Source organism: Odontomachus brunneus, unplaced genomic scaffold (genome assembly GCF_010583005.1).
Source record: "Odontomachus brunneus isolate Ranch 3 - 2012 unplaced genomic scaffold, Obru_v1 Obru_scaffold_014, whole genome shotgun sequence".
Taxonomy (NCBI): Eukaryota; Metazoa; Arthropoda; class Insecta; order Hymenoptera; family Formicidae; genus Odontomachus; species Odontomachus brunneus.
The window spans coordinates 156,606-171,341 of NW_022639464.1; the positions used below are offsets into that span (position 1 = coordinate 156,606).

At 37.6% G+C, this 14,736-nt stretch overlaps 2 protein-coding genes across 3 annotated transcripts; one reads left to right on the forward strand and one right to left on the reverse strand.

Annotated features, from left to right (window-relative positions):
- Positions 1–2,828: 2,828 nt before the first annotated feature.
- On the forward strand, positions 2,829–9,738 carry LOC116841202 (VWFA and cache domain-containing protein 1). Of its 2 annotated transcripts, XM_032808863.1 has the most exons (10): positions 2,829–3,549; positions 3,633–3,998; positions 4,087–4,278; positions 4,360–4,835; positions 5,097–5,298; positions 5,378–5,624; positions 5,710–6,376; positions 6,474–6,843; positions 6,931–7,509; positions 8,730–9,738. In XM_032808863.1, the coding sequence occupies exons 1-9, from the start codon at positions 3,075–3,077 to the stop codon at positions 7,461–7,463; spliced, it is 3,528 nt and encodes a 1,175-aa protein (XP_032664754.1). In that variant the 5' UTR covers positions 2,829–3,074; the 3' UTR covers positions 7,464–7,509; positions 8,730–9,738. The 2 variants fall into 2 exon arrangements, with proteins under 2 accessions (XP_032664754.1, XP_032664753.1); XM_032808862.1 differs by having other exon boundaries at positions 6,931–9,738.
- LOC116841203 (26S proteasome non-ATPase regulatory subunit 2) lies at positions 9,384–14,172 on the reverse strand. Its single transcript, XM_032808864.1, has 4 exons — positions 13,948–14,172; positions 12,505–13,235; positions 10,635–12,205; positions 9,384–10,254 (listed from the first exon to the last, which is right to left on the reverse strand). The coding sequence occupies exons 1-4, from the start codon at positions 14,023–14,025 to the stop codon at positions 9,953–9,955; spliced, it is 2,682 nt and encodes an 893-aa protein (XP_032664755.1). The 5' UTR covers positions 14,026–14,172; the 3' UTR covers positions 9,384–9,952.
- Positions 14,173–14,736: the final 564 nt, after the last annotated feature.

Below are 14,736 nucleotides of genomic sequence, written 5' to 3' on the forward strand. Positions count from 1 at the left end.
TTACGACAAATAAAAAATGAAATTATGATAATTTGCAAAATCATCATCAACAAGTGGCAGTAACAATTTCGGGTATTGTCCCTGGAAAAAATGATTGAATTGGACCTCAGAAAGGACTCTAGTGAATTCTCAGACAGTTGGCACGGTCAAATTGGATCAATTGGCTCGTTGATTACACTTTGAAACCATCAATAAGGTCAAACATTATCAAGAAATAAATTGCGTTGCAAATTAACATTTTTATTTTGTGAAAATAAGTAGCGTTACCTAATAAGATGTTAAATGGGCAATTTTCTTAGAAAGGGTGCGTTTACGGTCTACCTTGGAACTTGCATATTCGTAATCCCTTAGTAGCACATTAGAGCAATATTAGCTACAAATTGGGTCCCGATATACCAAATATTGACTCAATATTATAAAATAGACACTTTTAATTTTATAGCCAATATAATAGAATTCTGCATCGAAAAAAAGGTTTGGTTGAATTAACCAAATATCTGGTCGAATATAAACGATCCAGAAATTCAGATTGAAATAACCTGAATTCTGTTTAAGTCAACCAAAAATCTTATTATCTTAAACCAATACTGAGTTCATTTTCAGATGCAAAAAGAATTCTTCAGCGTTTAGTTCAGTGAAAAAAATTCTTTTTGCATCTAAAATTAAATTCAAAATTGGTGACATACTCCTTATAGAAATATCATACTAAGAATCATTGATAATTACTTATTATCCAGTATTTTTAAAACTGAAAATAAGTAATTATCAATGATTCTTAGTATGATATTTCTATAAGGGACGACTAAATTCTTTTGGAATTCTCTGTGCTATTTGGGAACATTACATTCAATATAACAAAAAAGATTATTGTTGGAATTTTTATAATTTAACAATTTTCAATTAATTGAAAATCAAAACTATTTTTAAATTATCGTTTTATATTTTAATTGTTTTATTAATTATTTGACATTAACTTTTTAAATTAAAATTTGTCTTGATAATTATATTAATTGTGTTGACAATTCCTTGCGGAAAAAAAACTATAGGAATACGAAAAAATTACTGGCATACTATTGAAGAACTATAATTTTTCAATAACCCTTATAGAAATATCATACTAAAAATCATTGATAATTACTTATTATCCAGTATTTTTAATACTGAAAATAAGTAATTATCAATGATTTTTAGTATAATATTTCTATAAGGAAGCATGTCAGTAGTTTTTTTCATATCCTTGTAATTTTTTCCGTAAGAAATTGTTTTCTTATTTTCATATATAAACAGAATGAAAATTATACAGCCGTCTTTTCCAAATAATATTTTTATATGAGTCGCAATATTAACATTTAAGACAATTGTTTTAATTGAAAATTGAATTGAAAATTAAAACAAATTTTTAAATGTTAACAATAACAATTGTTTTAAACATTAATAAAATAATGTTGCAACTTGTGTAAAAATATAATTTGAAAAATATGGTTATATGATTTTCATTAAACACTTTAAACTTTTAAATGTAAAGAATAAACTCGCTAAACTTACGTTTAGCGCTAAATGCGACGTTAAATGCGATCGTACGTAGAACCAACACTTAAATCTTTATTTTAGACTCTTTTTCATCAATAAAAGGGCCTCTAAGTGTGATTCATAAACTTTCTGATTGACTTATAAGCACATTTAGAGCCACTTTTATCAATAAAAGATTTTAATTTGCATCTCTTCAGGTAATTATCTTTTTTGGTTTTAATTATGAATATTTAATGATATGAAGGAAACTGTTTTAGGGTCAATTGTTCTAACCTGATAAGTTACCTGACAATTAAATCATGTCTATCTTCGTTTTCCTCTTTAAATTGGACAGAAACAGACACATGATTTAATTGTTAGGTAAACAAAGAAAAATAAATCCTCGATACTACACGATCTAGCGGACATCTATTTTTATTTAAAGTGGCAGCTCAAAATAGTAGACAAAAGTAAATACTGCACGAAATTGTCTACAGATAGCAGCAGCTGACGTCTCGTAGTAAAGTCGAGTCTTAAGCCCTATGCACAATGCCAGACAACAGGCAATAGGAATAGACATTAGTCAATAGAAACAGGGAATAGAAATAATTGACCAATCTGAATTCCTATTCTTTGTTCCTATTGCCTGTTGTCTGGCATTGTGTATAGAACGTTAACTGCGAATCGTAATACGAGATGGCGTTCGAAAAACGACATTGAGGGTTGTCATTAAACGTGAAATTTAAGCGCGAAATTCGTGCGTCAAGAAACGCTCATCCTAGACCATCGGATGTTTATACATATTTCAAAGGGCGCAACAATATCATAATAAATAATCTAATGTTATAGAAAATGACGGGTTGTTGTATCGTGGGATGCAAAAACAGGAAACCTATTTTTAACAGCAAAACTATGGCTATGCATTCATTGATTAAATAATATTTTATTTAAATAATAAGTGCATAGCTTTGGTTTTGTTCTGAGGGTACATATATTTATGTTTACATATGTTTATTTATACATATATACATGTATTATGTATATATATTGTTATATTTTTATATTTTATTATGCGAATGTGTTAATTATGTGTTTATGTCAATAATTCTTGGAAATTAACATTTATTGAATAAAAATACTGCTAAAATATTTATTTGCTTGTGTTTTCCCCATTTCTGTTTCGCGCTTTCTTTCGCATACATAGTCACCGCTCATTGGCTACGCCATTTTGCACCCAACCAATCAAAACTTGGACCAGCCTTAGACAGTCTCTTATATCTAGGGTCTCTAGACTGATTCAAATTGCGATTTTGCGCCTAAACATACGCTTCGTGCTTCGTGTCCCACCATTATACAAAAATTCAACAATTCTTGACGTGCGGTCCTCCTAGTAAACAAACTTCGCGCATCTCAAGGTGGTGAAGTTGCACCACGCTCGGGCCGCTCGCAAATGCATGTTGAGCGTCGGCATGAATGATCGTCATTGTGATACTACGACGAATTTGTGAGGTTCACGACGAAAAGAGTAGTATTCGGCACCGAGGCAGCGTCCTAACGTCGCCGGAATGGCTGTAAACAGGATCGCGTATTTGGCTCTGAGGCTGTTGATACTAACGAGCGTGTACGTGGCCGCTCATGACAGTGACAACACTACCGTCAGGTGTCAATTCGGCAGGCCCATGCGTAAACAGGTGCCGGCGGAGCCGTTGCATGGCATGTGTCTGCGAGACATCACCGTGCACGTGTCCATAGCACTGCGATCCATCGGCGAGGAGGAGCTCGGTGCGCCTTTTTTCCAGGATATGATAAACAAGATGGAGTTCACGCAAATACATGGCAGCTTGAGCACAAAACTGAACTCGCTGGTGGACAAATTCAACAATAAGCTCAAGATGTACATTGACGTTCTGAATCAGAGCTACAATGTGATATATTCTGTCCTGTCTAAGACACAAGATCATTCTGTTTATTCTAGTCAAATGGTTGACCTAAATATCATGCAAGAAAGGGTTTCCGATGTATGCACTCGGATCGTAACAGGTACCTCTTATTGTCAGACAAGTGATGTAACCATAGTATCTCACCATAGTATCATAGTATGTATAGAGTAATTATGATTGCAGCACTCGCGACAAATACAAGGAGTCAAGAGTGGAAGAACTTACACGTGCTACCAGTGAGTCAACCGAGTACGATCTGTGGTCCTCCCACATTAGCACACAATATTGGTCCACTTATATTATCTCAGTATTGTACTGAGAAGAATGTCATTCTACTTTTGGAACATGACACATTAATGTCAGAAACTGATTTTGCTTTGACTCAAATGGCAGCCAAAACTATCATAGATATGTTGTCGGAAACTGATAACATAGCAGTTGTAGGCCTTGCCAGCACTGTTTCTCTATATTGCAAAGATGGCTTGTTGAAGGCAACAGATATCAATAAGTTCCAATTAGCCCGTTACATTGATAGTTTAATCAGAACAGGTAGTTAAGATTGTGTTATTGTAATATTAAGAAGTACATATATTTTGCATGTTCAAAAATATACACATTGATTCTAATGTTTATTTAGATGTCAATCAGACGATAGAAACTGATTTTCTGTCTAAAATACTCGACAGAAAATTGACACAAAATCTAAGGGGTGAAGTAGCTATTGTGCACTTGACTAATAAATTTAAAAATGCATCAAGTATCCAGGGACTTTCCAAAGTCATTTCAGGGACACTTAAAGCTCACTTCAGGACAATACTTATTCTTCCAGGTAAATTGGATTATTATTATTATTTTGCTTTCCATAATCATGCATGAGAGATATTTTTTTTTAATTAGATTTTATTTTTAGACCAACAATCACATCTCAGTATTAAAGAATCCTTAAACAATGACAGTGTCATAGTTCTCCCAACGCAAAATGTCCTCGGGTATGAGATAGGAAAGCTATTCGCTTGCTTGCAATGTCCCAATCAGCACAAGAGAGATTATCACGTATCAGATCCATACTTTGAGCCGTATAGCAAAACGATGACACTGTCCATTGGACAGATCACGAATGTAGCATTGCTGTCATTAAACGTGAAATTGCGCGATGTTCTCGACGACATAACGTACTTTAATGCCGGTCCAAACGTATATGCTATACTCTTTGACAGCAAAGGTGTGGTTTGGATGCATAAAAATTTCCCCAGAACCGAGACGATGATCGAGCAACCGCTTAAAGTGCATTTGCAAGATATCGAAAATATAGATAGTCGACTAGTAAAGAGAATAATAAATGAAACTGAAGGAGTCTTAAACGCGGAAACCAAGCTGGGCGAGCAAGTAAGTTAACATCTCAGATAGCACAGAGAATTCGAAAAGAATTTAGTCGTATGTCATCAGTTCTGAGTTCATTTTCAGATGCAAAAGAATTTTTCAAAGTTCAGTTCAATGAAAAGAATTTGTTTTGCATCTAAAAATGAACTCAGAATATATGACAGAATTCTTTTTGAATTCTCTATATTATCTGGGATGATCTTCCTAATATTATGATAAGGAATTCAATAAAACAGGGATTAAATCATTTACTGATTTGTGGCACAGAGACGATACAGGTGGAGACACTTAATTTACGAGGACTTAATAATATGCTTGGTGTCCACGATTGAAGAAGCTGTATTGCCCGTTGCGAGGACTGTGCCTCCGCTACCGATGGACATATTACACCACCGTCTTGATCTTATGCTTCAGACTATCGTTAACAAAGACACACTCTGCGCCTATAGAAACAGAATTATAACTTATTGTAAGAAAGTACATGCTTTCGTTCGATTTACGTTATCGTCTGTAGACATTAGATTTTTTTATTTTTTTTTTATTTTTAGCAACAGGGGTAGTTTATCTGTCACCGTGGTGCTTTCAGTCTCCAATGGAGCAACTGAAATTACTGGAGACTGGTTCAGCTATGACTGTACAAAGTTACATGGCGTACATAAAAGATCTGACAGGTCTTTTAGCCAACCCTGGTCTGCATCCGTCCGTAAAGCCGGATGTAGCGACTCTGGCACAAATTTTGGAACACTTCAAGAAGCAACATACTGAAAGCAAGCTGAATAAATATGTTATACGAAGGTAAATTCGACTACAACTTCATTGTATGATTACACTTATAACTCGCAATTGTATCTTAATGTACTCATGCTTTTCATTATTTTAGATATGTTGTCAGTGCAGTCAGTGGTGTGTTGGAAATATTTCCGGGATTGGTACTGGATTCTGGTTTTGATCCAAAGAGGCGAATGTGGTATGGGAAAGCGTTGGAGCATCCTGATAAAGTAGTCTTAACCCCACCTTATTTAGACGCGGGTGGATCAGGCTATGTGATCACCCTCAGTCAGGTGATTAAAATCTCCATGGCAAAAAATAAAAGTGCAGATTACGTCGTCGCTGTCCTAGCTATGGATGTTTCGATGGGCTACATCGCGAGACTGCTGGCGCATATGTTCTCGTTCTGTACCGACGCGACTGTAAAATGCTTCTTGATGGATGACAAAGGCTATCTGGTGTCTCATCCCACGCTGTTGGAGGCGACGGGCAAGATCGAGCAGCAGCATTTGACGCACAAGGAGCTCTTGATAGCCAATGACATACTGAATCACGGACTGTTCGTGAAAAAGAAAATGTGCGCCAATCACTTAGACGGTACGGTGCAACGATATTATCAGTTCAATACGTCGCTCGACGAGGTGCTCACTAACATGGCGCACGGCGAGCACTGTGTCAAATATCAAGTAGCCGCTGTACCAGGTACCAACCTATTCATTGGAGTCGTCAATGTGACGACACAGTGCAATCAGCTGAGAGCTTTCTGTCCTTGCAGCACGGTAATTTATCGCGATTTGTTTTTGTTCCTGCAGAATTTCTTCTTTATATTCATTTTATGTAAATTTGGCGTATCTTTTTTTTTACTAAATGCTACAGATGGATCATTCGTGTCTAAACTGCAAGAGCATGGAACAGACTGGTTGCGAATGCCCTTGCGAGTGTTCGTTGTACACTTCCAGCTGTACACAACAAAGTACCGACGATTTGAATTCCTGCCCACCTTTGTACGAGCAAGGTTCGAGTCTACAGACTCCGTGGATACAACCAGTGAATTTAAAATCATGTCCGTCTGCCGACTGTAAATCGTATACAACGGAAAGAGACTGCCTGGGCATTGTGGATTGTCAATGGTGTCACATCGATAATGACGGAGAGACTCCTTTGCAACATCCGTTTTGTTCCGACATGTCCGTATGTTTCAAGGGAGTGTTTGGATCTTTGATACCTTACAGTGACGGCACCTATAGTGAGTTTACCTTTCCTTTTCTATTATACTCGTTACATTCGTTTCCCAATGGTCATCGGTTTACAACGATAAGATACACTTTTTCAGATTCACAATCAGCGGACGAGGTCATGACACGGGAGTGGCCGTCGGTCGGGCCAGTGGCTGGTGGAATCCTCGCGTTGGTCCTGATTCTAGGTATTATTCTGTTCTGCTACAGACTGCGGTCGGTGCATTCGGGTCTGGAGCATCAATGTTTGCATTTGCATACTTCGCCCGACACTTTGCGCATGACGCATATCGAGGGCGATCCAGAGCCCACAGAATTGGATCAGATCAAGAACAACTTGGATTGCCTCGCGAGGGATAACATCGCGCCGGTGTCGCCGTATAGAGTCTCTACTAATTACAGAAGACCACCCGGTGGGGATAGCGATCACGGCTACAGCACTATGACACCACATGACGACTCCGAGCAGCAAACATTCGTGGAACCTCTGCTGGTTGTTGGCAACAACGTGGAGCCGGACTTGAATAGGCAATCTACTGGAATGCCTTCCCCTACGACGTACTTAGGCTCGCCTCATCACGTTTTAGCGCCTGTGACTGTTCATCGTAATATGGAGACAAATTACTGCTAGCAAAACTGAAACTGCCATTTGAGAAGACACTTGCGTAACGCGTAAGGTAAGACATTCTTCCACGCGTTGTTCAATCTTAGCGTTCCCTCTATTAAAGTTATTTTTTTTATTAAGTCATTTTTTCTGCAATCTTAGGATATGAGAGTTAAGATAATATACATCTTTTAACATTAGAACGACTGGCTAAAATAATTTTGACTGCCAAAGGAGGAAGGTCAATAAGGAGGGGCCGAAAACAGGCCTTATTGACCCTCCTTTCTTTTTAATACTTTTACCAAGTTTTTTTTAACATTTTTACCAAGTTTTTTAACTTTTACTATAAATTATAAAATGTAAAACAAACATATTTTTTGTCGCGGGTAGAACAATATTGTCTCACTCGATCTTTCAATGATAATATCCAAAGTCAATTGTTCTAATGTTAATGCGTAGAAATCTATTACAATCAACACAATCTTACAATCTTTAATATAGATAGGAGACGTGAATGACTTCGCGTTACTTTATTCACAGAATTGTCTGTGTAGTTTTTATTATCAATAAGCGATGATAAGCGAAAATCTTTCCATTACTGACGAGCTTAAAAAAGCATTTGTAATTTTTATAAACTGTACCTATTGATACTGAAGCCTTCCACAAGTGCTACTAACGGTTTACGGGTTGTGAGAGTATCGCGAATCTAGATATAGATATCGACGATCTAGATATCTATGTTGAGCAAGAGACTTAATTTAAAGTACGATTATACTGGTAGATTACTGCAGTAGAGCGGATTATCTACACAATTCTTCAATTACTAGTGTACACAATTTGAGATAGTGTAAAAACATACTATTTTATTATGACTAAATATTGCAGCTTGCCAAGTAGTATTTTAATGTGACGAAGTTAGCGAGATACTAATGATACATTCAGATATAGGTGCTATACAATTATAATTGCGTAAGTCGAAAGGTTTAAATGAGAGAACCGTTGTTATTGTTGAGTATGGAGAAATTACATTAACGTGAAATATTAATGCCAGTGGTGGCAATTTTGATTTTGTCGAAGTGGGCAAACGTTAGTTTACTGCTCGAAACACCGCCTATCACACACCGCGATTAATAAATTAGCCTACAATAATAATGTGAAACAAAAGTGGAGATTTATTTGTTTGTAAGTATTTTGTTTATGGTAGAATCATAAGACTGTCGGTGGTTCATCATAATTCCATGACTTCTTAAAAACATTTTCATTTTTTTTTGTTTTTTTTTTGTTTTTATGCAGTGTACTTATTATCATGGTTCAAACAACAGTGCCAAAATGCGATAGAATTTTGTAAGTGGTGCGGGATAACTTTAGAAAGCTGTACATACAGGTCTGTACTCTGATCGAACATTTACCAGATGTATCCTCTTGATTCTCAAGCTCGAATAATGTTACATATGATTTTTTCAAAGTAAGAGAGTTAAAGGGCTTGTCAGATCAGGTGGTTACATTTAACGCACAAATGCGTCGTCAGAATATGAATCATAGAATCTATGCTATCATTTCTATTTATATGATTTTATTTAAGCATTTCAAACTTGAAATGCAATCATAATTTGATCATTGCATATGGCGATTATCACAATAGAAACATTGAAAAACATAGAGCAATGGGAGTCGATATATCAGTGTGTAAATTATAATGACTTTTATTGTAATGTGAGGCTGATTGTACGCTACCGATACAAAAAATGAACTAGGTATTATAATATTTAAATATTTTTAAGATATATCCGTATATTTTTTATAGACGTTATTAAAACTAAATTATCCAATTGCAACGAACAAAAGTTACATTATTTTTGGTAGCTATAGTACAAGCTTTTACAAAAAATCACCTAAAATCCTACTATTAGGATGTTATTTTACTGACATGATATATATATATATATATTCGTTTATGCATATATTTGCGGAATATTTTAACAAACTGACATGATCATAGTAGGGACATTATGTTTCTACGATTCTTAGTCATCAATAAAAACATAGAAAACAGGATGTAATTTATGACAAATGCGCATATGATATATAAATACGTAATCTTAACTGGTACTTACAAAAGAAGGCTAACTTTTACCGATGTATTGTTAACTTCAAAAATGCAATGTAACGTTTTGTTGTTTCTATTTTTTTTTATGATATGTATTGCGTACAAAATTCTTGCTGAGAAACGTGTAATGAGATTTTATACATTATATCAGTATTTTTTGCTATTAAAACCAATATTTTATTATTAAATAAAAAACGCATTGCCACTTCATTTCCTTTATAGTGTGTAATCTTAAGACACTTTCCAATCCTGCAGAAAGGATGAAAGATAGGACATTCGTATGCGTGTGTATTTGGGAAACATTCTTTCACATATGCAAAGGGAACACTAATATACGTTTTTTTATTAAATTTCGTCTTAGAAGTAACTTAATACGAGGTACATTGGCGAACGAGAGCAATTACTACGACTACGGTATGAAGTCCGGATTTTTTCTTAGTATCACGAAACCCTCCATGATCGGCGTTAAGGGTACGTATTCTTCCGTGGCGAGTTCCGCCCTCTCACCGTATGCCAACAGCACGGGAGTGGTGTGCGTTTGAAAGCCCGTAATAGTCTTCGGTTTACCAGCTTGGCCGACCACATCAACGGCAAGTCCGACTCTCACCGGTACCGCCAGCGGATTTAAGTCCTCGTCGAATGTCACCAACATTCTGGGCTGCATTGCAGCGGCCAGTGTATACAAGAGGTAGTGCGAACGTCCAAGGATAACTGAAATATTATTATAAAATTAATAGCAGCAAATCACATGACGGGTTCTAAATTTTTATAACGCTGAAGGTTACAAATATAAAGACATCTAACAATCATCTAAAAATCTCAAAGATTATCGATTTAAATATCCAAGAATGTAAATCAAACATTTAAAATTTCAAAATTTCTATAATGGTGAACAGTGGATTTAAAAAGTTAATATTTATTTGTTGTAAGGACAATTATAAATCCCGAATTAATTATAAAAAAAAACAAAAGCTTGATAGTTTTATAGAAGGAATAGAAAAAAAAGAGCATAACAACTTGAGTACCGACATTGGTATGCAAACAAGATAAGAAACATATTGCTACAAGTGATGCAGCGAACAGGTACTTACTGTTTTTCACATCTAAAAAGCCGATGAGTGTCGACAAAAGACCAGCGAGGGCAACGGGACTCAGCAATTGCCTGTCGCTGTGATAAGGCGAGAGGGTGAGCGTGCCTTTACCCAGATGTGTCAGGCCTTGCGCTATGCGCACCATGAAAAGATTGTTGGGATCCTTCGCGTGGAACTGGGCCAATTGTCTCAACATCGCGGCCAAACGCGCATTGTTTGTGCCAGCGCCTACCAGACCCATGGCGAATATCGCATTATGCGCCACTTCGGGGTCACTGTCGTGCGAGAACTTGGACAGCGTGTCCAAGATGTTCAGTTTCGGATTCGACACGGAGATAAGACCTAGAGCGAGCGGCACTGAGCGCCGAATCACGGGCTCGCAGTAGCGCAACAGATGTCCAAAGGTTCTGTACGCCATCTCGGCGCCGATCTCCTCTCCCATTGCGATCAGGGCGATGCCGAGGACAGCAATAGCCTGCCTGGAGCTGAGATCCTTCTCCTTCTCTTCCTTTTTCTCTTCCTTCTTATCCTTATCTTTGCGCTCGTTCTTCTCCTCTTTCTCATTGCTCGGCTCGTAGTGTTCCGAGCAGATGTGCAGCAGGTGTTGTATCTTGAGGACGTTCCCTGTGCCGGCATAAGCGCACACTTCGACTAGTGTCGTCGACATAGACCTGAATGGCTCGTGGACGATCTCCAAGGCAGCTATAATCGCCTCCGCCGCTTCTTGTTTTCCTAAGAAACAAAGGCCGAGACCCAGTGCCAAGAAGCGCGCGTACGTGTCCTTGAGATCAGACTCCGACTTGTCCATCAGCGTGTGCATAATCGCTGTGGTAACGTAGGCATTACATGAGCCAGCAGCGACCATCCCTAACGCCAGACCAGTCATGCCCAACACTTCCCAGCTTGACTTCGGGTCGTTCAGGACCGGCGTCAGCAGGCCCAGAACCGCTTCCCGGTTGGAGCCGGCGTATGCGATACCGAGACCAACGATCGCGCCAATGCGCATCGTGTTGCTGTTGTGCAGCACGTAGTCGGAGAGCAGAGCCAGCGCAGGGTCGCACTCGTTTCTCACGCCGCAATTGACGATACCACACGCCAATAAGGCACCGGATTTGATGTAGTCCTCCGAGGAATACAGGTATTTGTCTATCGGTGTCAGGCCACCATCGACGTCCCACAACAGAATTAAGCCAAGTGATGCAGTCGCGCTTAACATACCGTGTTCTTTGTTTTTATACAGCCATTTGTTGCCATCTTCGATCAGTAGTTTATCCTGGCCGAACGCGGCATTCACGAAGCCGTTCACAAAACTCGCTGCAAGATTCTGTCGCGCCGAGTCGACCTGGCCTCCACCGAATGGCGGTCGAGAGTTCTCCAAGTGAGACTTGTACACGTCCTCGGGCGTTTTTGGTTCCATTATGTCTAACTCACGCGCCAGATTCAGAAAGTGATTATTTAAATGAGAATTGGACATTATTTCGAACAGATCGTCGTCCTCTATCGTAGCTTCGTGCAATTCCAAGAAAATCTGTTGACGGCCCAGCATGAAAGCCAGTTGCTTCTGCACGGAACTGGAAAGCGTATATACGTACTTTTCTTAGTTTCTATTTTTTATTGTATTAAAAACAAAAGTATTGTAATAAAAATTTGTTTTAGCCTTTAGTAAAAGTAAAGATTATTAAATATTTTTTTTTAATATATTGACTATTTATCAATATATAGAATACTTTTAAAATGGACAAATATATTTGAGTGACATTTTTTAAACTAACGATCAATGATGTCTATCAAATAGTCTCAATTAAAAGTTTTCTAATCATAGACTCTTTCATCGACTCTTTCTATAAGAAGTTCTATAGAGATTACTTACAGGTCCCTACAGTTCGTGAAGATAGACTCGATGAGTGGTAAATCGTTGAGCTGCATCGCCAGTCTAATCGCTTGCGGATATTGGCCGAATTTACGGTACAACTTGCAGGCGACATGCAGAAGAGTACTGTTCTCCGGATCAGCGACGTAAGGCACGCAGCTGGTAAGGTAGAGGCAGACTCGTTGATACGCGCTCTCGTCGACGTATTGCTCCAGCAGGTCGAGCCTCTCGATCTCCATCAGTAAGTCACACGCCTCCGTCTCCGCGTTATGCGCCATGTTATACGGCACGATCTCGTGCACCAGGGCGATCAGTTTCTTGCTTGTCGCCTCCACGTCGTCCGCCGTCACCTCGTCCCACTCCATTGCCAATTCGCCCGATAAATGTCTGACGTATTCGTGGCCCCATTCGCCGATAGCCAATGCCGATCCAGTCAGTCTGTACTTCAAACATTCTCGACCCTCGCCCATAGTCATAGCTAAGACTGAAATAATGTCGGAACATAATTCCTTGGACTTCACGTTGGATATTTTCTCGTAAGTATTCTTCATGGTGTCGTAATGAGGTCGCATGAACTTCAGGGGCTTTGGGACGCTGGTCATCGATGTTGTTGAGGCGCGAATATGCGAACGCAAGGATTCCAACGCAGGATAGTGCAATTTGGTATTGGCATCTTGTAAACGTTCCACCAGCAGAGTTAACTCTTCTTGCAGAAGCTTGTCTTCTTCCGACTGAAATTCAGGATCAATTTTTCAATATAGAGTAAAATAAAGTAAAAAGACCAATATATATTAGAAAAATATTTTGTTAGAAAATAGAAAAAGATATTAAAAATAAGAATTATACATAACAAGAAAATAACATGCTAGCTGTGTGAAAATGTATGAAAAGTGTCAATTTTAGTTTCAAATATTTGAACTTTGGAATGATCAATCTTTTTCTCATTACACAAACAATTAATATTTCATTGTGTATATAGTGCAAGTTTCATCAAATTCTCATGATACCTTAAATAATAGAAACTAGATAATATCAAAAATAAGTATAAAAATAGGAACGATAGAACAGTGACAAAGAAAAAAGGAGCAAAACTAATTTTTCTTCACTGTCAAAATATATAAGTTACCACTTTAAGTTAATTAATGTAAGTTCTAAGACATTTCTTCTTATTATATTTTGTTCTACAAAGTGCAAGTAATTGCACACAATCTAACCCGACCACTATTATTTACTATTTAGTAAAAGTTGCAAAGCTAATGAATAAAATTAAAGATATCATTTCAAGATATAATGCAAAATAAGTTATAAGAATGAGTGAATTATTTCGTTTTCTCGTATTGACATAAGAATAACAAGTATACAAATCCAATTAATTAGAATGGTCCTTTTCAACAATAATACAACAATGTCAACCGCTAACTACCGTGCAGATTAATATCTCACCAGCTCATTTTTCTCGTCTTCCTTCCCATTTTTCATCTCTTTGACCGGCTTCGCTTCGGTCTTAGTACTCTCCGGCATTTTAATTAGATATCTTTTCAACAAATACACGAAACAGAAACAGTTTTTCTCTCGACTTCACAGTTTTTCAGGTTAGGACCAACCAAAATTACTCGACGATTTGCGAGTCACCATCATCGACGTGCAACACAGATCGGCGACCATAAACTCGTTTAAGTTGGCGACACCTAACAGTGAAATTATGAAACATTACAAGTGAACTACTAGGCTGCGTTCCAAAACTTTATTCGACGGGTAGAGTACATTTAATTGTCCAATCATGATAAAGAAATCCTAGTTATCTTATTGGTCAATTAAATATTATTCTACCCGTCGAGTAGAGTTTTGGAACGCAGCTCTAGAGAGAAGCCTAGGTAGCGATCATGTAACTTTTTCCTATAAGGTTTCTTAGAAGGCGACAGTTTCCTGAAAAGTGGGGAAATAATGCAAAAGATTAAAGTGAGATAACTTGAGAGATACTTGTCTCACTTCAATTTATTGCACCAGTTCGCAGTGCATTTACAATGAACAGATTTTTAAATTATATCGTGTAGAAATTTTCCTTGGTACCAACATTATCCCCTCCACTTTTCGGAAAATTGTCGCTTAAAGGCTGGTTTATGATGGCCGTAATTCGTTAACTAATGCCGGAACCATAAAAAATTGATCAATCATAGTCGAATTATAAAAGAATAATCGATTGTAATTGGTAAATTTTTTACGGTTCCGGTA

Bases quoted from the DNA above. Each gene is read 5' to 3' on its own strand.
- LOC116841202 (XM_032808862.1), top strand. From the start codon at position 3,075: ATGGCTGTAAACAGGATCGCGTATTTGGCTCTGAGGCTGTTGATACTA. The intron at 3,550-3,632 runs GTACCTCTTATT...TTATGATTGCAG, and splicing joins ATGCACTCGGATCGTAACAG to CACTCGCGACAAATACAAGG. The intron at 4,279-4,359 runs GTAAATTGGATT...TTTTATTTTTAG, and splicing joins GACAATACTTATTCTTCCAG to ACCAACAATCACATCTCAGT.
- LOC116841203 (XM_032808864.1), bottom strand. From the start codon at position 14,025: ATGCCGGAGAGTACTAAGACCGAAGCGAAGCCGGTCAAAGAGATGAAA. The intron at 13,236-13,947 runs GTGAGATATTAA...CCTGAATTTCAG, and splicing joins AAGACGAGAAAAATGAGCTG to TCGGAAGAAGACAAGCTTCT. The intron at 12,206-12,504 runs GTAAGTAATCTC...TACGCTTTCCAG, and splicing joins TTCACGAACTGTAGGGACCT to TTCCGTGCAGAAGCAACTGG.